Here is a 25,887-nt window from a genome sequence, read left to right as displayed (position 1 = left end):
AACACAGTAGAATGGAGAAGATACTTCGGAAACATTGGGACATCCTCCAACAGGATCCCCATCTCAGGTCCATTCTCCCTACACATCCACAGGTTACTTATCGGAAGGCCCCCAATCTTAAAAACAAAATTGCTCCCAGTAAACTCAAGACTACCTCGGCTTTCCCGTCCATTACTCCACTCATCCCTCTAGTAGGGATGTTCCAATGTCGGAAAAAATTGTGTAAGACCTGTCATTTTGTCCAACATGGCCAAAAATCGTTTTCCACTAAAGGCCACACATACATCCTGAAAGACTTCTACAACTGTGCATCCGACTATGTGGTGTATGGTCTCATGTGCCCCTGTGGCCTCATATATGTCGGCCGCACTATCCGGCCGCTGAGACAACGGTTCGGGGAACACAGGAGATACATTGAGGGTGGCACAGACCCCCATAGTGTACCAAAACATTTCGCTGTAGCACACAAGAGCACCACCCATGGACTGTCAGTTTGGGTCATAGAACAGATCCCTAGGTCTCTCTCGCCCGCCGAAAGGTTCAAAAAATTATGTGCGAGGGAGACCTATTGGATCTATCGCCTAGATGTCCTTTCGCCTGGAGGAATCAACGAATGCATTGAAACTTCATCCATTTTGTAATATTCACACTAATATTAGCCTATATGATACTCACAAAATCCCCATTATCCCATTTATTTTATTATAATCATTACTGTTTTTACTCCATTTTTATTTCACTTTTTAGTTTTATTGATAATGACTTTTTACAAAGTGTTTAATGTGGTAAATATATGTTGATATGTGTCGACAACATGTATACATGCACTTCCTCCACTCCTCCCCCTGTTCTATACCTTCGTTTTATCCCCACTGGGACTCTGTGTACTTAACATATACAGGTGTCTGTATCAGTCCCTTTCCTTCCCCCTCTTCTCTTTCTTACATTCCTTTTATCCATTCCCCCCCCTCCCCATACTTCTCCCTTCTATTCCCCCTCCACTTTTCGTTTTTTCCCCTTTCCCCTCTCCTTCCCCCCCCCCTCCCCCCCCCATTTCCCTTTTTACCCATGTGGGTGTACGTCCACGTACGTACATGAAATTCAGCCATATTTTTATAGTTAATTCCTGTAACCCACTACATTTGATCGCCTACTGATGTGCTTATATACAACCAACATATAGCACACATCACAATATTCCCTTCCCGTCTCCCTTTTTTCCCTCCCCCCTTCCCATAGGTACATATACATATGCTTATTCATTCTTCCCCCTGTGTCCATCATAGGACACACATGGTCACAGTTTCATCTTCCAATAGCTCTTCTTTCCCTTTTTTTTTTCTTTTTTTTTTTTCTCCCCCTTCTTCTTTTACCCTCCCCCCCTCACATCATTCCCCTTCCCCTCCCAATTCCATTTACATCCTCCCTCCCCAGTTCGTTCCATGTTTCCTTATGGCTGCCTCTCCCTGATTTCTTATGGCTGCCTCTTCCCGATTCCTATCACTGCTGACACTTCTACACACACAGAGCTCCAGGCCACTCCCCTTCCCCTCCCTCCTTTACTACTCCGCTCTCCTCCCTCTCACTACCTTCCATATATAAATCCTCTTCAGCTCCCAGCCAATCAGCTTGACAAAGGAGCGCCGCCGTCACACCACTCACGGCGTGCCGGCTCAGGAAACGCGTCGCATATCGTGTGACGTCATCATCCCGTGTCTGGATCGGCTGCCTACCAAGCCTCCCTTTGGTGCCTGTCTCCGGATGTGTATCTCGGCCGTCCACATCCAGCGTTCTTAGACTGCCCAGAACTATTTAACACCCACCAGCCGAGAGATGACTCCACGGATCCCCTGGATTGCCCTGGGACAATTTTAAATGCCTGATACTTTCTACTCAAATGTGAGTGTATTACCAGCTGTTGCTGTTTCATTTTAATAAATTGTTTTAACAGTCTGCACCCAGAGGCGCCTCCTTTTCCTTGTCTTACAGAAGAACAAGGAGATGGAGGAAGAAACCAGAAGGAAGATAAAAGATAGAAGATAGAAGAAAGAAGAAGCATTTAAATAAAGGAATTGTCAAAAACTGTCTTTTGTCATTTTTAACATTTTTGACACTTTTTTTGTGAAATGGTAGGGGTAGGGCCGGGATCTGGGGGTCCCCTTGTTAAAGGGGGCTTCCAGATTCCGATAAGCCCCCCTGCCCGCAGACCCCCACAACCACCGGCCAAGGGCTACCCCAAAGCACCCTCCCAATGTTGAGGGCATGTTGTCTGGTACGGTTCAGGGGGGGCGCTCTCTCGCCCCCCCTCTTTTCCTGCGGCCTGCCAGGTTGCGTGCTCGGATAAGGGTCTGGTTTGGATTTTTGGGGGGACCCCACGCCATTTTTTTTTAAATTTTGGCGCGGGTTCCCCTTAAAATCCATACCAGACCTGAAGGGTCTGGTATAAATTTTGAGGGGGACCCCACGCCATTAAGAAAAAAAAATTTGGCCCGGGTTCCCCTTAATATCCATACCAGACCTGAAGGGCCTGGTATGGAATTTAGGGGGACCCCCCACATCATTTTGTTTTGTAAATTTTGGTTCGGGGTTCCCCTGTGGGGAATTCCCATGCCGTTTTTATCAATGAACTTTTATGTGTATTGTCGGACCGGCAATTCATTAATAGCTGCGAGTAGTTTTAAATGACTTTTTTCCTTTGAAATGTCATTTTGCTGTCAGACTGTTCTAAACACAGGAAACATGCACCCCTTTACAGGCATACTATAGACACCCCCCAGGTACGAAATTTAAAGGGATATTACACTTTTATTGTTTAACTTTAAGCATTATTAAATTCACTGCTCCCGAAAAACGTCCATTTTTAAAACTTTGTTTTGCATTGATCCATGTCCCCTGGGGCAGGACCCGGGTCCCCACACACTTTTTATGATAATGACTTGCATATAAGCCTTTAAAATTAGCACTTTTGATTATTCATGTTCGTGTCCCATAGACTTTAACGGTATTCGCATGTTCCAACAAATTTTTTGCCTGTTCGCAAGTTCTGGTGCGAACTGAACAGGGGGGTGTTCGGCTCATCCCTAGTTGGGAGTTTTACATCTAGGAGACTAGAAATGTTACCCATTATTCTTTGCAAAATAGCTCAAGCTCTGTCAGATTGGATGGAGAGCATCCATGAACAGCAATTTTCAAGTCTTGCCACAGATTCTCAATTGGATTTAGGTCTGGGCTTTGACTGGGCCAGTCTAACACTTGATCTTGATTTGATCTAAACCATTGTAGCCCTGGCTGTATGTTTAGGGTCGTTGTCCTGCTGGAAGGTGAACCTTTTCTCCATTCTCAAGTCTTTTGCAGACTCTAACAGGTTTTCTTCTAAGATTGCCCTGTATTTGGCTCCATCCATCTTCCCATCAACTCTGACCAGCTTCCCTGTCCCTGCTGAAGAAAAGCATCCCCACAATATTATGTTGCCACCACCATGTTTCACTGTGGGTATGGTGTGTTCAGGGTGATATGCAGTGTTAGTTTACTGCCACACATAGCATTTTGCTTTTAAGTCAAAATTTTCAATTTTGGTCTCATCTGACCAAAGCACCTTCTTCCACATATTTTCTGTGTCCCCCACATGGCTTCTGGCAAACTTCAAAACGGGACTTCTTATTGCTTTCTTTCAACACTAGCTTTCTTCTTGCCACTCTTCCATAAAGGCCAGATTTGTGGAGTGCAGGACTAACAGTTGTCCTGTGGACAGATTCTCCCACCTGAGCTGTGGCTCTCTGCAGCTCCTCCAGAGTTACCATGGACCTCTTGGCTCTTCTCTGATGAATGCTCTCCTTGCTTCGCCTGTCAGTTTAGGTGGACGTACATGTCTTGGCAGGGTTTTCAGTTGTGCCATACTCTTTCCATTGTCATATGATGGATTGAGATGTTTAAAGCTTGGGATTATTTTTTTATCACCTAACCCTGCTTTAAACTTCTCCACAACTTTATCCCTGACCTGTCTGGTGTGTCCCTTGGCCTTCATAATGCTCTTTGTTCACTAAGGTTATCTAACAAACCTCCTAAGGCTTCACAGAACATCTGCATTTATACTGTGATTAAAATACACATAGGTGGATGCTTATAACTAATTAGGTGACTTAGGCAATTGGTTCCATGAGATTTTAGTTAGGGGCATCAGAGTAAAGGGGGCTGAATACAAATGCATGCACACTTTTCACATATTTATTTGTAAGAAATTTGGAAAACCATTTATCATTTTCCTTCCACTTCACAATTATTTGCCACTTTGTGTTGGTCTAAAAAAATCCCAATAAAATACATTTACTTTTCTTGTTGTAACATGACAAAATGTGGACAATTTCAAGGGGAATGAATACTTTTTCAAAGCACTGTATGTAACACACACACAATATATATATATATATATATATATATATATATATATATATATATATATATATATATATATATATTGTAATGTTTGGGGGACCAGCTAGATCGCAGGACACAGGCTTTTCACTCAAAAGGAGATTTATTGAACTTAAATAGCTTTACAGCAGCAAAACAAAAGAAAAAGGTTTTAGTCTCACCGACTTGCAAAGTCCAGAACTGCTATCGCAGTTAAACAGTCCTTAATTTCTGTTGCAGCTAGCTTCCCCTGGCAGGAGACTTCCAGGCAGGACACTGCTATTCACTTTTGTTGCTGCACAACAAACACCATCCACCATCCACATTCTCCTTTACACTCCTCCACCCTCCACTCCAACTTCCTGTCTTGTTTTAAACCCACTTCCTCTGACAGGTGAGTTAACCCTTTTTGTTCCCTTAAAGGGACCACAGTCCAAACAGAGGGGAAACATAGCGTCCTTCCAGGACCCAGCCACGGCGTCCTGTACATATCCCCCCCCTGTGCCCCAACGCCATGGAGGTGGAGGCAACAGTGGAGCTCAAACAATGGACTCGGGAGAGGGCATCTGCATTTTGATGCAGTCTCCCGGGCCTATGCTCCACTACAAATTTAAATTCCTGGAGTGCCAGGAACCACCGAGTAACCCTGGCATTATTCCCTTTACCCTGTCTCAACCATGTTAAAGGGGCATGGTCAGAAATCAGCCTAAACTTCCTCCCCAAAAGGTAATATCTGAGGGATTCCAGAGCCCACTTAATGGCCAGACACTCTCGTTCAATTATAGCGTAGTTTTTTTCCGCTGGTGTTAACTTCCTACTGAGGAAGACTACCGGGTGCTCCTCTCCATTAATAACCTGTGACAACACCGCTCCCAATCCTACATCAGAAGCATCAGTTTGGACAACAAACTCTTTTGAAAAATTGGGTGCTACCAGGACAGGGTGTTGGCACAGTGCCGACTTGAGCTCCAAAAAGGCCTTCTCAGCGTCTGCATTCCACTCCACCATGACCGATTTCCGACCCTTAGTCAGATCGGTCAATGGAGCCGCCAACGTGGCAAAGTTGGGTACAAACCTCCTGTAGTATCCCACCATGCCCAAGAATGCACGTACCTGCTTTTTTGTGAGGGGACGGGGCCAACTCTGTATAGCCTCTACCTTGCTGACCTGAGGTTTCACCACCCCTCTACCCACAATATAGCCCAGGTATTTCACCTCCTCCATTCCCAAAGCACATTTTTCAGGGTTTATTGTAAACCCCTCCTTCCAAAGAGAGTCCAGCACTGCCTGGACTTTGGGCAAGTGTGATTCCCAGTCTCTGCTAAAAATGACTATGTCGTCCAAGTACACTGAGGCATATTTCTGGTGAGGTCGTAAAATCCTATCCATTGCTCGCTGGAATGTGGCTGGAGCAGTTTGCAATCCAAAAGGCATCCTTTTGTACTGAAAACTCCCCTCTGGGGTAGAAAAAGCAGTTTTCTCTCTAGCAGCCTTAGTCAACGGGATTTGCCAATATCCCTTGGTAAGGTCTAATGTAGTGATATACCTGGCTGGACCTAGTCTCTCAATAAGCTCATCTACCCGGGGCATGGGGTAGGCATCAAACCGTGAAACTTCATTAAGTTTCCGAAAATCATTGCAGAATCGCAGAGTCCCGTTGGGCTTCGGTACCAACACAATCGGGCTCGACCACTCACTCTGCGATTCCTCAATAATCTCCAGGTCTAACATCTTCTTCACTTCCTCTGAAACAGCCTTCCTTTGGGCCTCTGGGATGCGGTAGGGCCGGACAAAAACTTTGACTCCTGGTTCCGTGATGATATCATGCTCTATGGTACTCGTGAGCCCTGGCAAGTCTGAAAATTTTTCTTTATTTCTCTGCAAGAACTCCTTTGCCTGCTGGCTTTGGGTTTTAGACAGGGTATTTGCTACTTGGACACTCTCCACCCCAACCCGAGGCTCCAATCTTGCACTAGCCAGGGAGGTCACTGGTTCCCTCTCTGTCCAGGGCTTTAACAAGTTTACATGATATATTTGATAGGGTTTCCTCTTACCCGGTTGGTGGATTTTATAATTCACCTCTCCCACTTTTTCTACAACTTCAAAGGGGCCTTGCCACCTGGCTAAGAATTTACTTTCCACAGTGGGAATCAACACCGCTACTCGATCCCCCACTTGGAAATTCCTTATTTTAGCAGCCCTATTATAGACTCGTCGTTGAGCCTCCTGAGCTTTTTGTAAATGTTCCTTGACTAGTGGCAACACAGTTCGGATCCTCTCCTGCATTTGGGAAACATATTCAAGAACACTCTTATGCTGACTAGGTTCACTTTCCCATTCCTCCTTAACAAAATCCAGTAGTCCGCGAGGTCTCCGCCCATATACCAACTCGAAGGGCGAAAACCCAGTGGAGGCCTGGGGCACTTCCCGGATAGCAAACAGGAGAGCTGGTAACAGACAGTCCCAGTCTTTCCCATCCCTTTGTACAACTCTCTTAAGCATAGATTTAAGGGTCTTATTAAAGCGTTCCACTAACGCATCCATTTGGGGATGGTAGACCGATGTGCGCAGCTGTTTAATCCGGAAGAGCTTACACACGTCGGCCATAACTCTCGACATAAACGGGGTGCCCTGGTCCGTTAGTATTTCCTTGGGAAAACCAGTCCGTGTAAACAACTGGAATAATTCCCGGGCAATAGCCTTAGAGGAGGTATTTCGCAGGGGTAGCGCCTCAGGATATCGGGTGGCATAGTCGAGAATCACCAGTATGTAGGAGTGACCTCGAGCCGACTTCACCAAGGGACCTACTATATCCATGGCTATCCTTTCAAATGGGACCTCAATTATGGGCAGAGGGACCAAAGGATTCCGGAAGTGGGTCACCGGAGCGGTCAACTGACAGGTGGGACAAGAGGTACAGTATCTCCTTACCTCTGCTTTCAGACCTGGCCAGTAAAACCGGTCGGTGATCCGTGCCTCCGTCTTTTCAACTCCCAGGTGTCCCCCTAAAACATCATCATGGGCCAGGTCCAGGACCTTGCGTCTATACTGTTGGGGTACCAATAATTGCTCTACCACATTTTCTCTCACTTTGGTAACCCGATAAAGCAATTCATTACATATTGCAAAGTGTGGCCACCGCTCATTCGCACCTGGCTCTTGGGGAACCCCATTTAATACTACCACCTGTTCCCGTGCATGGGCCAAAGTGGGGTCCTGCATCTGGGCAGTACCAAATGCCCCCTGCGGAACACCCAAATCCGGCAGGGCAGGGGTAACGGCCACTTCCTCATCCTCTTCCCCCAGCATTACCTGAAGTGGGAAAGGTTCCCCCCCCTCTTCAGTGTTCAGGTAGGTCTGTGAACCACACATCTTGACACCCTTAATAACATCAGCACTACTTTCATCACCATTAACCAAATCATTAGCATTTTCAAGAACATTCGGCATTTCAGGGTTATTTCTCTCAACCGCAGGAACAGAGGGACTAGTTTCTCCCCAGTCTCTGGACCGTTCAGGTAGTTCTCCTTGTCCCCACAGTTTTGCAAATAACGGACAGTCTCGTCCTATGATCACATCATGTACCAAGTTTTTTACCACCCCCACCTCTTGAGTACCAGTGCCACATGCTGCGGAGATGGTCACCGAGATGAGAGGGTACTCTCTAGTGTCCCCGTGAATGCACACCACCCGTAAAGTTTTTCTTACCGGACCGATCTTCCCAATCACTCTAGGATGGATCAGGGTTACCATGCTTCCGGAGTCCAGCAAAGCCCGGGCAGGGAGGTGGTTCACTTGGACTTCACACTCGAATTTCTCTTCTCCAAGATCGATATGTGTTGTACATGCTTTATGGGCATAAAAAGACCCCCTCCGAAGAACCCCGCATTCCATGGGCTCCTCTTGCAGTGGGCAGTGGGCCCGGGTATGGCCCCAGGAATGACATCGCCAACATTGTACATCCCCTCCTCTCCGAACAGGAACAGGTCGCTGAGAAGGTATCGGGAGTGACTCTTGACCTTCTGGGGTGTTGGTTCCAGGGCTCCGGGGAACGTCCTTTCGAAGGGCAGCAGTCGAACGAATAGGCCGTGGCAGACTGGGTCCTTGGCGCTTGGTAGGGCCAAGCAGATCCTCCACCACTGTGTATCGTTCTACCATCTCGACAAGGAGGTTCACTGTTTTGGGGTCTCCATGGCTGACCCACCGTTGAAGGTCGTCTGGCAGTGACCTTAGGTATCGGTCCAGCACGACCCGCTCCACGATTTGGAGGCCAGACAACATTTCGGGCTGCAGCCATTTTTTTACCAGTTGCACCAGGTCATGCATTTGAGACCGTGGTGGACGATCTGGACGATACTTCCATTGGTGCACTCGTTGGGCCCGAACAGCTGTAGTTACCCCCAAACGAGCCAATATTTCTGCCTTTAATTTTTGATAGTCTTTAGCGTGATCTGGTGGCAGGTCGAAGTAGGCTTTTTGCGGATCTCCGGTTAGGAAAGGAGCAATTAGGCCGGCCCACTGGTCCTGGGGCCACCCTTCTCTCTCTGCCGTCCTCTCAAATGTAGCAAGAAATGCCTCTACATCATCACTCAGGGACAATTTCTGCAAAAAATGGCTTGCCCTCACGGTCACCTGGTTGCCAGGGGCAACAGCCGCTTGCTCACGGCCCTGAGAAAGCTGCTGCACTACTTCTTTTAAGGCAGTCACTTGAGCCTGCATAACCTCTTGCTGGGTCGCTTGCTGGGCTGCCAACTGGGCCACCAACAGGCGAGTGTTTTCTTGCTGTACCTCATGGCGAGTCTGCGCTTGTATATTAGCCAAGGACAGCTGTTTAATTAGCTCCTCCATTGCTTCAGCTTTCAGGGTTTGTGCGGCTTTAACCCAGGACATAAATCCACTGTACTGTCCCTTTAAATGTCAGTTTTAAGTCCAATACACAAAAAAAAAAAAAAAAAACAGCAAGAAAAATGCCTGTTACTCTGTCCTGCCCGCATTCGAGCACCACTTGTAATGTTTGGGGGACCAGCTAGATCGCAGGACACAGGCTTTTCACTCAAAAGGAGATTTATTGAACTTAAATAGCTTTACAGCAGCAAAACAAAAGAAAAAGGTTTTAGTCTCACCGACTTGCAAAGTCCAGAACTGCTATCGCAGTTAAACAGTCCTTAATTTCTGTTGCAGCTAGCTTCCCCTGGCAGGAGACTTCCAGGCAGGACACTGCTATTCACTTTTGTTGCTGCACAACAAACACCATCCACCATCCACATTCTCCTTTACACTCCTCCACCCTCCACTCCAACTTCCTGTCTTGTTTTAAACCCACTTCCTCTGACAGGTGAGTTAACCCTTTTTGTTCCCTTAAAGGGACCACAGTCCAAACAGAGGGGAAACATAGCGTCCTTCCAGGACCCAGCCACGGCGTCCTGTACAATATATATATATATATATACACACAAACACACACATATATAAACATATACACACACACATACACTGCTTCCATATATGATACTTGGCTTCTCAAACAGGGGGTCAGACCAAACTATTTGCTAATTCCTGCTTTACAATAGCTGCAGTATGTAGGTCAATGAGGGCTTGTTTTAAAAACCCTTTACTGCTTTATAACAATATGTAATTATTTTTTTTTTTTTCATTTTTAATTTATCACAGAAAACAGGTCCACAGGAACCGATACATCGGTGTTTAACATTGTAACAGTACAATACGAACCTTTACATAGGTCTTATACCGAAGACTTTGTCCTATGTATTTTAAGGGCCTCTTGTGCTGTGCTGTAGTGTGAGGTTGACATATTCCTGAGGTCCCAAGTGTGTAAGATCTCCTAGAATGATGCTTAACAAAATTGCTCTTTATTGTCTTCGGGTTACGACAATGTTGTGATGTGTTCGTCAAGTGACGTTAGTAATGTAGGGCCTATTAATTGTTCCTTTGTGTGCCCTGTTCTCTTCCTTTTTCTTATTTTTCTAACAATAATATTAAATATTTTAATGCTAATAGTGTGGGCATATGTATACTTTAAATACCTGTTTTATCCTAGGTTACACAAACAACTTTGATATAAAATATACCTTTTTCTAACCTACAGGAAAACAGATGTGTTGACAGTGACACCTTGGCTTGCTCCAATTGTATGGGAAGGTACCTTTAATATAGATATAATCAATGCTCAGCACCACAAAGCAGGCACTCGCATTGGTCTCACAGTATTTGCTATCAGAAAGTAAGTTAAAAACTACAATACATAACATTATAGCTACTGCACATGTTGTTCAGATATAACTTTGGCTGGGTCACCATGCAGCACATTTGACCTCTATAAGTTGTGGTCTTTCCATCTGTCTGGAGCCATAACAAACCTGAATTGCCGATGGAGATATTGTGACTGTATCACAGCAAAGTGCAATAGATCTCTGGCTATTGAGATCTCTCCATTTGGTAAGAAGTGTGTGAGCAATGCTGTCATTCACTTGGAGATCACTTATCATTTGGATTAATGCACAGTTCGTTATTGTCAGCTTTGAGACTTTCTGTACTCTATTTCACATATAAAGACTTTTTATTGTGATTGTTTTTATTTTTAATTATTTTCATATTTTTGCACTCATTTTATTATTATAATTAAATTGTTGTATCTACATTCATATGAATAGCACCTTAAAGTGACAGCGCACCTATTTAGTTTTGATATGTAGTATTCGGATATTTCAGTGTTGCTGTTATCACATATCTTTAATTTGTACAATAATGCAGGGAACCTTTTTGTTTTGTATATCAGATATACCTTTGTCATGTTAAGGAAATTTTAAATTCTGTATAAAATTGTATTCTATTTTGTATGGTTTGCCTATGTATTGCACACTGCACTCATTGTGCACACCGCACTAATAATGTTTTCATTACACGTTTGCATTTTTTCGAGTCCTGGTTAAAATTAGCCTGCCTATGTTATGCCCTTTGTTACCATACAAGTACAATTGTAATATGTGATACCTACGTAATCATGTGTATAAAAACCTTCAATTGCGTCAAATAAAACAGAACAGTTATTTTGGAAAGATGCTGAGTGTGTCTTTTGGGTTTGCTCCCTACTGCAGTAGTTATTATTAATTTAGAACCGCGGCGTCTGGTTCCGCTCCGCTTCTCCAATGATTTGGGGGCGATCCAGTTCAATGCAGAGGGTTTCTCAACCAGGTTGAGATTTACTTTGAGGTGCTGCCCCAGGCGTTTCCCACGGACAGAAGCAAAGTAGGTTTCCTGATATCTTTGCTTTCTGAGAGAGCCTTGGCCTGGGCAATCCCTCTATGGGAGATGCAAAAACCTGTTGTCTTGAGTTACCCTGAGTTTGTGGCCTCCTTTAAAAGGGTATTTGACGTTCCCGCATGCTAAGCTTCTGCTGCCAAGTGCCTCATTTCCATCGAACAGAGTACGAGAACTGTTGCCAACTACGCCATTGAATTCCGTACTCTGGCAGCAGAGGTTGCTTGGAACAATGAGGCCCTCGTGGCTGCTTTTTCTCATGGTCTCTCGGATTCCAGCAAGGATGAGATAGCAGCCCGAGATATACCCACTGAGCTGGAGACGTTGATCACGTTTGCCATCCTCATTGACTCCAGACTCAGAGAAAGACTCTCTTTTAAGGAGCGCTTGTGGAAGCCTCCTGTACGTTTGCCTTCAAGCTTTGCAGTCCCACCCTTGCCTCCCTCACCTCCCATGCCTACTGGTACAGAGTCGGTCAGTGAAGATGAACCCATGCACTTGGGCTTCACGGGTCTCTCTGCGGATGAAAAAGCCTTTAGGAGGAGGGAGAGATTGTGCCTTTATTGTGGCCAGGCAGGTCACTTTTTAAAGTCTTGCCCTACCCGTCCAGGGAACGCCTGAACCTTGAGATCCTGTCATGGACAGACCTTAGGTGGCGTTGTTTCATCCCCAGTTATCCAGAAGGATAAGCCCCTGGTTTCGGTCACCCTTTCTTGGGGTGAGTCGTCCATCGAGATACAGGCTCTAATCAACTCTGGGGCTGCAGTCCTGTTCATTGATGCTGCCTTTGTATCGCAGCACTCGATTCCGCTGCAGCTGCGTGACACTCCACTTGCCATTGAGGCTCTTGATGGGAGACCTCTACAGCCTGCCCATGTGACTCATGAGACGGTTCCGTTGTCCATGGCCGTAGGGGCTTCACCATAAGATAATCCAATTACAAGTTATTTCCTCACCTAGGTTTCCACTGGTTATTGGTTATCTTTGGTTACAGAGGCACAACCCCTCTTTTGATTGGCTCTGTGCTGAGGTTCTCTCCTGGTCACCTCAATGCAGTGAGACATGCTTCCAGAAGGTAGCCAAGGTCCTGTGCACCTCTTCACTCTCCTCCCTGCCGGAGGAGTACCGCGATTTTAGCGATGTCTTTGACAAAGGTCAAGCCGGTAGTTTGCCTCCACACCGGCCTTATGATTGCGCAATTGACCTTCAAACTGGTGCCATACCCCCTCGTTTACCCTTTGTCAGTCTTGGAGGATAAGGCCATGGAGGAGTATGTTGCAGACGCACTTTCTCGAGGTTTCATCTACAAATCCTCATCTCTTGCTGGTGCTGGTTTCTTCTTTGTGAAGAAGAAGAGTGGTGAACTGAGACTTTGTATTGATTATAGGGGTCTCAATCGTTTCACGATTAAGAATGCCTACCCGATTCCATTGATTACAGAGTTATTTGACCGCCTCAAGGGAGCAATGGTTTTCACGAAGCTTGATTTTAGAGGGGCATACAATCTCGTGCAGATTAAGGAGGGCGACGAGTGGAAAACTGCGTTTAATACCAGAACAGGCCATTATGAGTACCTCATGATGCCTTTTGGCCTTTGTAACGCCCCGGCAGTTTTCCAGGAATTTATTAACTATGTCCTCCGAGATTTGTTGCAGTTATGTGTGGTGGTTTATCTCTGATATCCTCCTATTTTCCAAGTCCCTGGAGAGCCACCACACACATGTCTGTCTTGTGCTTCAGAAACTAAGAGAAAACAATCTCTATTGTAAACTGAAGAAGTGCGAGTTCCATCGTGAACAGGTTAAATTCCTGGCCTCTCATTTCCACTGCTGGTTTTTCGATGGACCCAGAGAAACTTTCAGCAGTCCTACAGTGGCCCTGACCCGTGGGTTTACGTCCTCTGCAGCGTTTCCTGGGCTTTGTCAACTATTATCGGAAGTTTATTCGTAACTTCTCGCCTCTGGTCAAGCCCCTGACTGATATGACCAGAAAGGACGGTAACCCACAGAGTTGGTCTCCGGAGTCCATTAAGGCCTTTGAGAGTCTCAAGGCTGCCTTTGTTTCTGTTCCTGTGTTGGCACATCCTGATCGTACATTGCCTTTTATCCTAGAAGTTGATGCTCCTGAGACTGGAGTTGGCGCCCTTCTGTCTCAACGTTCTAATTCTGAGAGCGCTATGCATCCGTGTGGCTACTTTTCCAAGAAATTGTCACCTGCAGAGTTCAATTACGAGATTGGTGACAGAGAGCTGTTGCTGATCATTTTAGCCCTGAAAGAATGGAGACATCTTCTTGAAGGTACCACTGTGCAAGTTCTCATTCTTACTGACCATAAGAACCTCACATTTTTGTCTGAGGCTAAGCGCCTCTCTCCCAGAAAGGTGCGATGGGCTCTTTACTTGTCGAGTTTTAATTACATTGTCTCATTCTACTAAGAATGTAAGGGCTCACGCCTTGTCACGACAATTTTCCTCCACTTCCAAGTTGGAGTCAGTTCCGGTTCCTGTGATTCCTCCCGATCGTTTTCTGGCTAAGGTTGGCACCAGTCTTGCAAGAATTTTGAAAATTCTTGCAAGAATTTTGGGTGGCAAAATTCTTGCTGCTCAGGTCCATGCTCCTCCTGAGAAACCTTGTGACCGCTGCTTTGTCCCAGAGAGTCTCCATACTGCTATGCTCCAGACTTACCATTCTCCCAAGGCTGCTGGCCACCCTGGGAGGAATCAACTCGTTTGGGCCATTTCCCAACAATTCTTGTGGACTAGTCTATGGGCTGATGTAACTGCCTTCGTAGCTGCCTGTTCCATGTGTGCTTAGAGTAAGACTCCACGACACCTTCCAGTGGGCCTCCTACAACCCATACCCAATGGGGAAAGGCCTTGGACCCACCTGTCTATGGATTTCATTGTGGAGTTACCCAACTCCCAAGGCAACACTGTTATCCTTATGGTGGTTGACCGGTTCTCAAAGATGTGTCATTGTATTCCACTTAAGAAGTTGCCCACTTCTAAGGAACTGGCTTCCATTTTTGCTCGGGAGATCTTTCGCTTACATTGGCTACCCAAGGTGAATGTCTCGGACAGGGGTAGTCGGTTTGTCTCCTGGTTCTGGCGAGCCTTTTGTGCACAGTTGGGAATTCAGCTTGCTTTCTCCTCTGCGTATCACCCGCAGTCTAATAGGGCCGCAGAACGAGCCAATCAGTCCTTGGAGCAATTCCTACGTTGCTATATTTCTGACCATCAAAACAACTGGCCAGACCTATTACCGTGGGCAGAGTATTCCTGCATTAGAGGAACATCTCCGTGGTCTTCGTTCCACTTAGGCACAAGTTCAGGAGGCTTTGCAACATGCTAATGATAGGTACAGACTCCATGCTGACTGTAGACACCTGTCTGCGCCTTCTACCAGGTTGGGGACAGTCTGGCTGTCGTCTCGCAACCTCCGACTTCGTGTTCCTTATTTGAAGTCGCACCTTGGTTTATTGGGCCTTTCCATATTCTTTGCAGGATTAACCCAGTGGCTTACGCCTTGGACCTTCCTCCTAGTATGTGCATCTCAAATGTGTTTCATGTCTCCTTATTGAAACCTTTGGTCTGCAACCGCTTTACCACCTGGGTGCCACGTCCTTACCCTATACAGGTTGAGAACCATGAGAAGTATGAAGTACAATCCATTGTTGACTCCCGGTTCCGTGGGTGCATACAGTACCTGGTGCATTGGAAGGGGTACGGTCCGGAGGAACGCTCTTGGGTCTCATCCTCGGATGTACATGCACCTGTCCTCCTCCGAGATTTCCATAGACGTTTTCCCCTCAAGCACTGTGGTCCCCAGAGGGGGAGGGGTCGTTGAGGAGGGGTTACTGTCAGGGCTGGGCTCAGCCCTTCCTTCTCTAAACTGGCCGCTCAGCTGTCGGCTAATTGCCAGCTCCCATCTCTTTCCACAGTTACCCAGCTGTTGTTGATTCTGCTTGTCAGTCCTGCCTTCTTAAAGCCGTCCGGCTTACTTGATCTCTGCCTTCGCCTTTGTCAACATCACAGAGACTTTTCTCCTGCGTTCCTGTTGAAGACTTGCACGGCTGATGTTCCTTCTGGCTCCTGATCCTGCTTGCTATACTACTACGTTTATCTCTGGCTCTCTGACATTTGCTTGGCTGACTACCCGATCCGGTTACTGAACTCTGGCTTGTTTTGACTAAGTTTACTCTGTTTACCTTATTATTATTATTATTACACAAGTGTGATTTAACTATACTTCTGTCTCGGTCTGATTCATGGTTCCTGATACCTCAATGTTTAAAAGGAGGAATGTTGTGCAGCTTAAATGGGAGGGTGGAGGACTTCCTCCGCATAGGAGGGAAGTGGTGGATAAAATTCGGCAGATGGGGTTTAGGCCCACAGATATCTTTGCCCTGATCAGTCCGGCAGGTTCCTATGAGTAAGATTTGTCTATCCATCTGGAGTTTTGGGAGAAATATGAGCACGTGTGTAGGGGCTTGCTGGACTGGAGAGGGCTCATCCCCAAGCTTGTATCACGCCATCCACTCATTAAAATGGTGACAATTCTTGTCCGCAATGAGTCTATACCACAAGGGGATTTATCCGTATGGTTGAGGAGGTATGGAGACGATTTTGTAAGATTTTGGATGATTGGGGAAAATGGATGGGGGAGTGGTCTGTGCAGTTAAAAATTAAAAGTCAAATTGTACACACGCTGCGCTTATCAAAATAAAAAATACGAAATTTCCACTAAAATATTAATAAAGTGATATTGTGCTTAACATATACAAAATCTATTAATACTATACTATACGTTAAAGTGCAATAAATTTCAATGAATGAATAAATAGATAAAAGTGATCCAATAAGCCTGTGTATTGCAAATATTCCACAAAGCTTGTGCAATTTTCAAACATTAATAGATAATTCAACACAAACATCAATGCGATTTGGTGTTGCATCCAAGCATATCAGTACTGCATCTATGCAATATGGTGTTAGTGCAATGTTCGAACCATAAAAAGTTAAAAAATACAAAAAAATGCATCCATGCAACAGGTTGTATGTTGGGACAGATTAGCACGCCACCCCATACCGGCCCCATACCGGCCGCTGTTGCCTGTTTGTTTCTGCTGTTTTAGTGTGGCGCCCTTAAGCGCCTTGTATCTGTGAGTACCCATTGCTGGATTTGTTTATGATTTTAATAAATTTAGTACATACTGCACCATGAAGTGCTTTTTGTGTTGATATATTGAGGTACAAGCGGGACTGCTGTGAGGAACAGAGGCACCAGTGCAAATCTATCCAGGACCCTGCATATAACATCGAACCCGTAGAGGTTCTAAGGCGCATTCTGACCAAGCTTAATCGCAAGGTCACACGCCCTAAGGTGAGGGGCTATCACCTGGGGGGGAGCACTTGTATGAGCGCACAGCACTTTAGTTTGTGTTCACATGAATGGATTGTGGAAGATCTGTGGACTGTTAATTTGATCATTGCACAACAACACAGCACTGAATTGCATAGAATCACATGGATGCAATACCAAATCGCATGGATGCGTTTTTTTGTATTTTTTAACTTTTTATTGTTTGAACATTGCACTAATACCATATTGCATAGATGCAGCACTGAAATGCATGGATGCAACACTAAATCGGACTGTTAATTTAATCATTGCACAGCAACACAGCACTGAATTGCAAAGAATCACATGGATGTAGAACCAAATCGCATGGATGCGTTTTTTTGTATTTTTTAACTTTTTATGGTTCGAACATTGCACTAACACCATATTGCATAGATGCAGTACTGATATGCTTGGATGCAACACCAAATCGCATGGATGTCTGTGTTGAATTATCTATTAATGTTTGAAAATTGCACAAGCTTTGTGGAATATTTGCAATACACAGGCTTATTGGATCACTTTTACCTATTTATTCATTCATTGAAATTTATTGCACATTAACGTATAGTATAGTATTAATAGATTTTGTATATGTTAAGCACAATATCACTTTATTAATATTTTAGTGGAAATTTCTTATTTTTTATTTTGATAAGCGCAGCGCGTGTACAATTTGGTTTAACTATTTTGCATGGTTATGAGACATGCGTAACGTTAGCAGCTGATCATTTGCAAAGATATACTATTTTGGAGACCAGATTTGGTCAATTACCTGGAGGCTCACAGGATTACAAATTAGCATTCTGAGTGAAATTAAAAGTCATTGACAATGTCGTCCAGCATCTGCCATCCTCAGCTTTCCTGGGGAAAGACCGGCTGACCATCTTCTACCCAGGCCAGCCAAAGCTATGCAACAAGTGTGGAGATAAAGGGCATCTTGCATCCTCCTGTCCGGTGATAAAGTGCTCTCTGTGTCAGGGTGTAGGACATTTGGCAAAGGATTGTAACATTATAAGGTGCAAATTGTGCAATGCGGTGGGACATCCTTACAGTCAGTGTACTGAGGCAATGCACAACAAGCCTGAGCTCATGAGAGAGTTCTTCCGCCTGGACATGGAGGATGCTCAGAGCTAAGCAGCTGGAGTGCCTGTGATTCCCTCTAAGTCTGTGCCAATACCCAATATGTCTGTCTTCCCAGTCTGTGGTGCCCCGGTCTGTGCCAATACCCAGTATGTCCTCGTGTGCCTGTGTCTTCCCAGTCTGTATGTAAGGTATCAGTTACTCAGAATGTGTCCAATCCTTCTGTGTCTATGTCTTCCAAAATTGCAGAGGTAGCAAGAGGTGCTGGGGCAGGTGCATCAAGTGTGGTGCCAGTCCCTCCCCCCGGATGCTGCAGGGTTTCTATTGAGGGTTGTGGGGTGCAGAGGAGTGGGAAAAATGGTGAAGAGGCTGGCCTGGTGGTAGATAAGGGAAGGGAGAGTGGTGGGAGGGTAGGAGTGGGGAAGCTGTTGATTCCAGTTTGTCCAAGGATGATATGGAGTGGTTGGAGGATAGGAGGAGGAAGGGCAAAAGAAGGAACAAAAAGAGGTTCAGTTACCTTAAATCCTAAGGTTTTGCCTTTGACAAATAAGTTTGGGGTCCTGTCAGATGACAACGATGAGTGGGACTCGTTGAGTTCAGCATCCTCTATGGATGAGTTCCAGGGTGCAATGAAGTGCGCTGGTCAGGGCTGGACTGGGACAAGAATTTTGCCCTGGACTTCCTCATGACTGGCCCACTTTAATTTTGAGTGTCCCCAACAGCGTCCCCCTTACATCAGAGTGTCCCCAACAGCGCCCCCCTTACATCAGAGTGTCCCAATCAGCAGCTCACTTCACATAGCAGTCCCCACCAGCAGCTCCCTTCACATCAGAGTCCCCACCAGCAGCTCCCTTCACATCAGAGTCCCCACCAGCAGCCCACTTCACATCAGAGTCCCCACCAGCAGCCCACTTCACATCAGAGTCCCCACCAGCAGCTCCCTTCACATCAGAGTCCCCACCAGCAGCCCACTTCACATCAGAGTCCCCACCAGCAGCTCCCTTCACATCAGAGTCCCCACCAGCAGCCCACTTCACATCAGAGTCCCCACCAGCAGCTCCCTTCACATCAGAGTCCCCACCAGCAGCCCACTTCACATCAGAGTCCCCACCAGCAGCCCACTTCACATCAGAGTCCCCACCAGCAGCTCCCTTCACATCAGAGTCCCCACCAGCAGCTCCCTTCACATCAGAGTCCCCACCAGCAGCTCCCTTCACATCAGAGTCCCCACCAGCAGCCCACTTCACATCAGAGTCCCCACCAGCAGCTCCCTTCACATCAGAGTCCCCACCAGCAGCCCACTTTACATCAGAGTCCCCACCAGCAGCTCCCTTGACATCATAGTCCCCACCAGCAGCTCCCTTCACATCAGAGTCCCCACCAGCAGCTCCCTTCACATCAGAGTCCCCACCAGCAGCTCCCTTCACATCAGAGTCCCCACCAGCAGCCCACTTTACATCACAGTCCCCATCAGAGAGCCCCCATCAGCAGCCCTTCACATCAGTGTCCTCCCTCTCCTCCCCCTCCCACATGTACTCACCGTTTTGAAGGCAGCTTCTCGTTCCTCTCTCCAGTCATGTGATAACAAGTAATAGGGGAGAGAGGAAGGAAAGTCTGCCGTTGGTCTATCTCCCCCTGCAGGCTGGAGGGAGCATAACGCCTAATGGAAGGAAGCTTCTCCTCCTGACAGGAGTGAAATTGCGATCACTCACTGTCAGAGAGGAGCGGCTCCAGGACTGCACCTGACTGGCCCACTGAGACATCAGCCCACCGGGAATCTCCCGGTAGTCCCTATGGCCAGTACAGGCCTGGCGCTGGTTCTCCAGGGAGAGGGAGTAGTCAGGCTAAGAAACAGCTGCCTCAACTACCCTAATGGCAGTTCCCACTCCGTTAAAAGTGGTAACCATTAATGTTGCCAGCTTAAGAATAAGTAAGTGCTCATCATATGGCCTTATTTTTGCTCAGCGAGTTTGATGCTGACATTTTGTTTTTGCAAAAGACCCATCTGCTGGTGGGTGATTGTGGTAGAGATTGGGAGATGCATGGTCTTTGACATCTCTGTGAGGGGACAGGATCTGTGCCTGATTAACATCTATGGTCCCCAGACAAAGTGAGACAGGAAATGCCTTTTTACAAAGATTTTTCTTTTTACAGCCCAGCAGGTTATCTTTGGAGGTGATTTCAACACCATTACTAGGTCTAAAGACAGGAGAGGTTTCAGAGATAAGCTGGGCTATGACAGCCTTTTTCTCAATGCATAGTTAGGGAAGCAGGTTTGGTAGATGTGCACATTAATCCCTTGCTGACCAACCCCCGCAGTTGTACTGCGGCAACATGGCTTGGCTGCGTGAATCGCCGTTATGTTACGTCGGTAACAGACGGCCACTAGGGGGCGCGCGTGCTGCCCGCTCGCTCCCCGAGCCGATGCTCGGGGCACATGGAGAACCAGGATCTGTATGTGTAAGCACACAGTTTCCGGTTCTCTGAGCAGAGAATTGACAGATCAACTGTTCTTCTGGTTAATGATTGGGTCAGGCAGCCCTTTGTGGTCGGTTCGGGTGTGCATCAGGGGTGTCCACTGCGTCCTCTGCTATATGTGTTTGCAATCGATCCCTTCATTAGAAGGCTAGAGAGTGGACCATTGTTTGGGGTACCATTTGGGCATTGCTAGTAAGCCTCCTTTGAAGGTTGTGGCCTGTGCTGATGATGTTTCTGTTTTTGTCTCTGGGACTGGGGAAGCGCAGGAGATGGACTCAGTGATAAGGCAGTATACAGAGGCATCAGATTCAAAGGTCAACCAGGACAAGTGTGAAGCTTTCTGGATGGGCGTGGAAGGTGAGAGCTTTGTTCTCCCGGATGACTTCCCGGAGCCCCAGCAAAAAATTTGAGTTCTAGGCATTGAATTTGGCCCAGGTGACTATGGTCATACAAATTGGGTGAACAGGCTAGAGAATGCCTCTGCCAAGATGGCAAGCTGGTAAGGTTGGTGGCTTTCCTTGAAGGAAAAAGTTGATCTGATGAAGACTTACCTGATTCCAATTTTTCTGTATGTCAGTTTTGTTTGCGTTTTGCTAGTTTCTCTCTATACCAGGGTCTATAGTCATTTCTTCTAGCTGTTATGGGGGAACAAAATAAACCTTATCAAAAGGAATGTGACTTACCTTCCTAGGCAGGAGGGTGGTCTAGGAATGATCAACCATGTAGTCTTTTTCTCTCTGATGTTTGTGAAGTACAATCTTGGTAACATGTTGGCAGAGAGACCACCTGGGTGGGTGGTTATTTTCCAGTCCTGGTTTAGGCCCTTTCTGTGAGACTGGTAAAATGGGTCAGTGAAAAGCCTGAGGGTCAAGCATGATAAGCTCCCGGCTTATGTTGTCCTGTGTTTGAAAATGCTTCGGCAGTGGCAAGTAACAGCAGGAGAAATCACATCTCTTCCAAGGAAACTTCTTGAGAAGCAGATCATGAGCTCTGCTTTTTTGCGAGCCACTGGCCTTAAGGGATTGCCCATTCCGGGTTTTAGGGGTGGGTTTGCGATTGATTGATTTGGAGAGAATCCCAATGAAGTTTTTGGGATCAGGCTTGGCTTGCCTTTCATGGAAAACTATATGTGAAGGGCAATTTGAAGTTTCTTTCCATGAGTGATCGGGGCTGCCCGAGAGTGGAGTCCATGGATCACTTTCTACTTCAGTGCCCTTTTAATATAGAGGTGTACAAGAGGGTGGGGAGTTCTCTGAGTATACCCTTCCTCCCCATATGAGTTATGCAGAGTGAGTGTATTCCAGACTCATCGGAATTATGATTTGGAAACACTTTTTTTTAGTTAGTCTAGTAGTCCGTTATTTCACGTGGAGTGCACGGTGTCAGGTATCCTTATGGTGTAAAGTCCTCTGGGTAAGGTTGGGAAGATTCACGGTCTTGAGAAAAACAGGTGGCAGCAGGGGGCCTGGATAAGGGCGTGGAGGAATATCAGGACTCTGTAGCTGCTGCCTGTTGATCTCGGGGTGATCTTTTCTTTGTAGTCTTATTTCATTCCCCTAGATTTTCAGATCAAATATATTTTTCATAAAAGGCTACATGCATGGTGACAATGATGTTCTTTAGTCTCGTAGGGATTATGTTGTGCGCAATTTGGTTTGCACAATTTATTATGTTCTTCTTTTTTGTTTTGTATAGTCGTATTCAATTATTTTGTAAATGTTTTATTTATTATAGTTTTATTGTATATAAGTTGTTGTTTGTAAGATTTTTTCAATAAACAAATGAACCCCTCATAATGGGCACAGCGGGTGTACAGACCCGGGAACTCAGCACAGGGATGGTGGGAACCCCTCATTGTGGGCACAGCATGTGTTCAGACCAGGCCTGCAGTTCAATTTTTCAGTTTGTTTGCAAAAATTTTGAACACCAGCCGCAACTGCCTTAAAGTGTCGATCAATTTCTCCTGGATCTCTTGTAAAGCAGTTAATCTGTTGGTAACAGCAGGAAATGGAGTTGAGATACGGAGATCAGGGATAAAAGCTGGATGATGCCCAGTGTTTAGGAAAAAAGGGTTCTGAGAGGTGGAGCCATGCTTAGAATTGTTATAAGCAAACTCCGCTGTAGGAAGATAGTTATCTTCAGGATAACTGTGTGGACTAAGAAAACATTGAAGGTACTGCTCTAACATTTGATTGGTCCTCTTGGTCTGACCATTAGACTGGGGATGAAAAGCAGAAGACAGATTGATTGTTACTCCTAAAGCTGAGCAAAAGCTTTTCTGAAATTTTGAAGTGAACTGTACTTCTCTTTCAGAAACTACATCTTCTGGAATTCCATGTAGTCTAAAGACTTCTCAAACCATCAACTCCGCAGTTTGTTCAACAGAGGTTACCCCTTGACAGGTTTAAAGTGAGCCATCTTAGTAGGCGGTCGATAACCAAGATAGTGGTCATTTCTGTATAGGGGGGGGGGGTAAATTGACCACAAAGTCCATAGCAATTGATCTCCATGGTCTTGATAAGACGGAGTGGATGGAGCAACCCCAAAAGGAGAAGCTCGGGGTGTCTTATTGCGAGCACAGACCAGGCACTACATAACCTTTGACATCTCTTTTGTACCCAGGCCACCAAAAGGAACGTGATAAAAGTTCCACCGTCTTAGAAACCCCAAAATTTCCAGCAAGTTTGGAGTCATGAACCAACTAGAGGACTTCAACCCGAGCAACTTCAGGTACATAGAGAAGATGTGCTCGAGTCTAGAAGGCGTTTTTGTACTCAAGGATGAGGTCCATAGGAAGATGTACTGCTACCTTTAGCAATATATTTTCTGTACTTTACTCGGAATAGCGCAGCACCAACCCCCACTGTTATTTCATTGCCCTATGGGTTTGGCTTGACCCATACTCGGTGCCTGCAGCAGTTCCACCTTGAGTTCCCCCCTCCTTTCATGGTAGCGCAGAAATAACTATACATCCTTAGTACATAAAAAGATTATTGAGGAGTGGGTCATTCTCGTACTCTTCCTTGAGGAGCCTCAAGAATGCTTTAGAACTTGTGGCCCCTAGAAAGTTCTTTTGAGGCAGGACGGTGTATTCAGAGTTGTCTTACTGGAGAGGCCCAGACAACATTCGTGATAAGACATCGGCCTTACCATTCCTTGACCTAGGTCGATATGAGATAATAAAATTAAACCTGCAAAAGAACAATGACCAACATTTTTGTCTAGAAGACAATCTCTTGGCAGAACGAATGAATTCCAGATTTTTATGATCGGTGAGAACGGTCACAGGATGCTTAGCACCTTCTAGCAAATGCCTCCATTCAGAAAATACTGGCAATTAAGGAAGCAACTCTTTATTCCAAATGCCATAATTTTTTTCAGCTAAAGACATTAAATGAGAGAAGTAAGCGCAAGGATGAAGCTGCATCTTTTCACCACGCTGTTGAGAGAGGATAGCTCCCACGGCAGAGTCCGAAGCATCCACTTCCACTATAAAAAGTAATTCAGGATTGGGATGTATCAATATTGGTGCATAAGTGCCTGTGCCTCAGACGTCCACACAAGGGGCATCCCTTTCTTTGTTAGCTGTGTAATTGGCGCTATCACCTTAGAGAAGTTCCTTATGAATTTTCTGTAGAAGTTGGCAAACCCGAAAAATCGTTGGATTTCTTTAATGTTTCCAGAGGCAGGCTAATCTACCACTGCTTTAATCTTCTCGGGATCCATGCTCACTCCATCTGGAGAAATAATATACCTCAAGAAATTGATCTGGGCTTGTTCAAACTCACATTTCTCCAGTTTGATGTAAAGTCGATTCTGCTTTAATCTTTCAAAGACAGTACAAACATGCTTGCGGTGCTATTTCAGGAAAAGATAAGGATGTCATCCAGATAAGCAATAACAAATTGGTCCAACAGATCTCGAAAAACATGAAGTGTTGAAAGGTCGCAGGGGCATTCCAAAGACCAAAAGGTATGACCAAGGACTTGAAATGTCCATATCTGGTTCTAAAGGCATTTTTCTATTAGTCGCCCATGCCCCCCCCCCCCCCCCCCCCGGGCATGTTTTGTAAACGCTTTGGCAGAACAAAGTCTTTCCAACATTTCTGAGATCGCGGGGAGTGGATAGCGGTTTTTTAATAGTGACCTTATTCACATGCCTGTAACCAATGCATGGACGCAAGGTGGAGTCTTTTTTTTCAACAAAGAACAGGGCTGCTCCTGCAGGAGATGTTGAGTGTCTAATAAAGTCCTTCGCTAAATTCTCATCAAGTCACTCCCTGAGCACTTTTAATTCAGGTTCTGACAGATTGAAAAAGCGGCCGAAAGGTATTTCTGCCCCTGGGAGCAGCTCAATGGGGCAATCATATGGGTGATGAGGAGGTAATTGATCTGCATTCTTCTCATCACAGACATCACGGAACACATGGTATTGTGGAGGCAAGTTTTCACACCAACTTGCAATTCCTTGACCAACGGAGAACCTGTTTGGTTAGGTTCCCTACAGTGTTCCTTGCAGTGGGAGGATGTGAAATCTATAGTCCATGCTCCCCGGTTAATAGAGGGATTGTGAGTGGAGAACCAAGGAATGCCCAAAATGTCAGAAAATTTGGGTGATGTGATCAACTGAAAGCTAATGGTCTCACGATGGTCAGCCTCAAACTGGAGTACCAGAGGAACCATTTTATGAGTAACAGGTCCTGATGATAAGGGTGAACCATCAACCGTCTCCAACTCAATAGGAGCAGATGTATTTCTGGCTTGAATGTTATTGCTGTGGGCAAACTCTATGTCCATAAAGTTTCCTCCAGCCCCAGAGTCCAGCATAGCAGAGCAGGGGTTTTCACGGCCCTCAGAAATAAGCCTAAAAAGGATGAAAGGGGATAATGGAGAATTTACTTTATTTTCTTTGAGAATCAGTGGTGAGAAAGACTGGGTAATAGAGTTTATTTGTTCAGGCACGATCACATCAGTCTCCGTAATTGTTCTTCTAACCTTGTTAGGACAGTTAACCGCGTAATGCCCAGAGTCCCTATAATATAGACACAGGTTCTCCGAACGTCTTCTTTCTTTCTCCTGAGTAGAAATGGATCTCTTAATTGCATCAACCTGCATAGGTGCAGCTGCGTCAGAATCTGGAGAAAAGCTTGAATCCTTTTGAACAAATTGACTAGCAGAGAAACGCATGCCACCATTACTTCCAAACATTCCCAGCCTCTCCATTCTCGTTTCTGTAAGTC

General features: G+C 45.7%; 1 protein-coding gene across 1 annotated transcript in view; it reads left to right on the top strand.

The window, feature by feature from the left end:
* LOC141108699 (histo-blood group ABO system transferase-like) overlaps positions 1-25,887 on the top strand; it is an 85,928-nt gene that overhangs the window by 22,315 nt on the left and 37,726 nt on the right. Inside the window, exon 4 of the mRNA XM_073600567.1 lies at positions 10,517-10,651. Coding sequence (XP_073456668.1) covers positions 10,517-10,651 — 135 coding nt within the window. The remainder of the gene's footprint in view (positions 1-10,516; positions 10,652-25,887) is intronic.

Source organism: Aquarana catesbeiana, linkage group LG09, assembly GCF_042186555.1.
Source record: "Aquarana catesbeiana isolate 2022-GZ linkage group LG09, ASM4218655v1, whole genome shotgun sequence".
NCBI classification, from domain to species: domain Eukaryota; kingdom Metazoa; phylum Chordata; class Amphibia; order Anura; family Ranidae; genus Aquarana; species Aquarana catesbeiana.
Note: the sequence above shows the minus strand (reverse complement) of the source record. Positions and strands in the feature narration are given on the sequence as shown.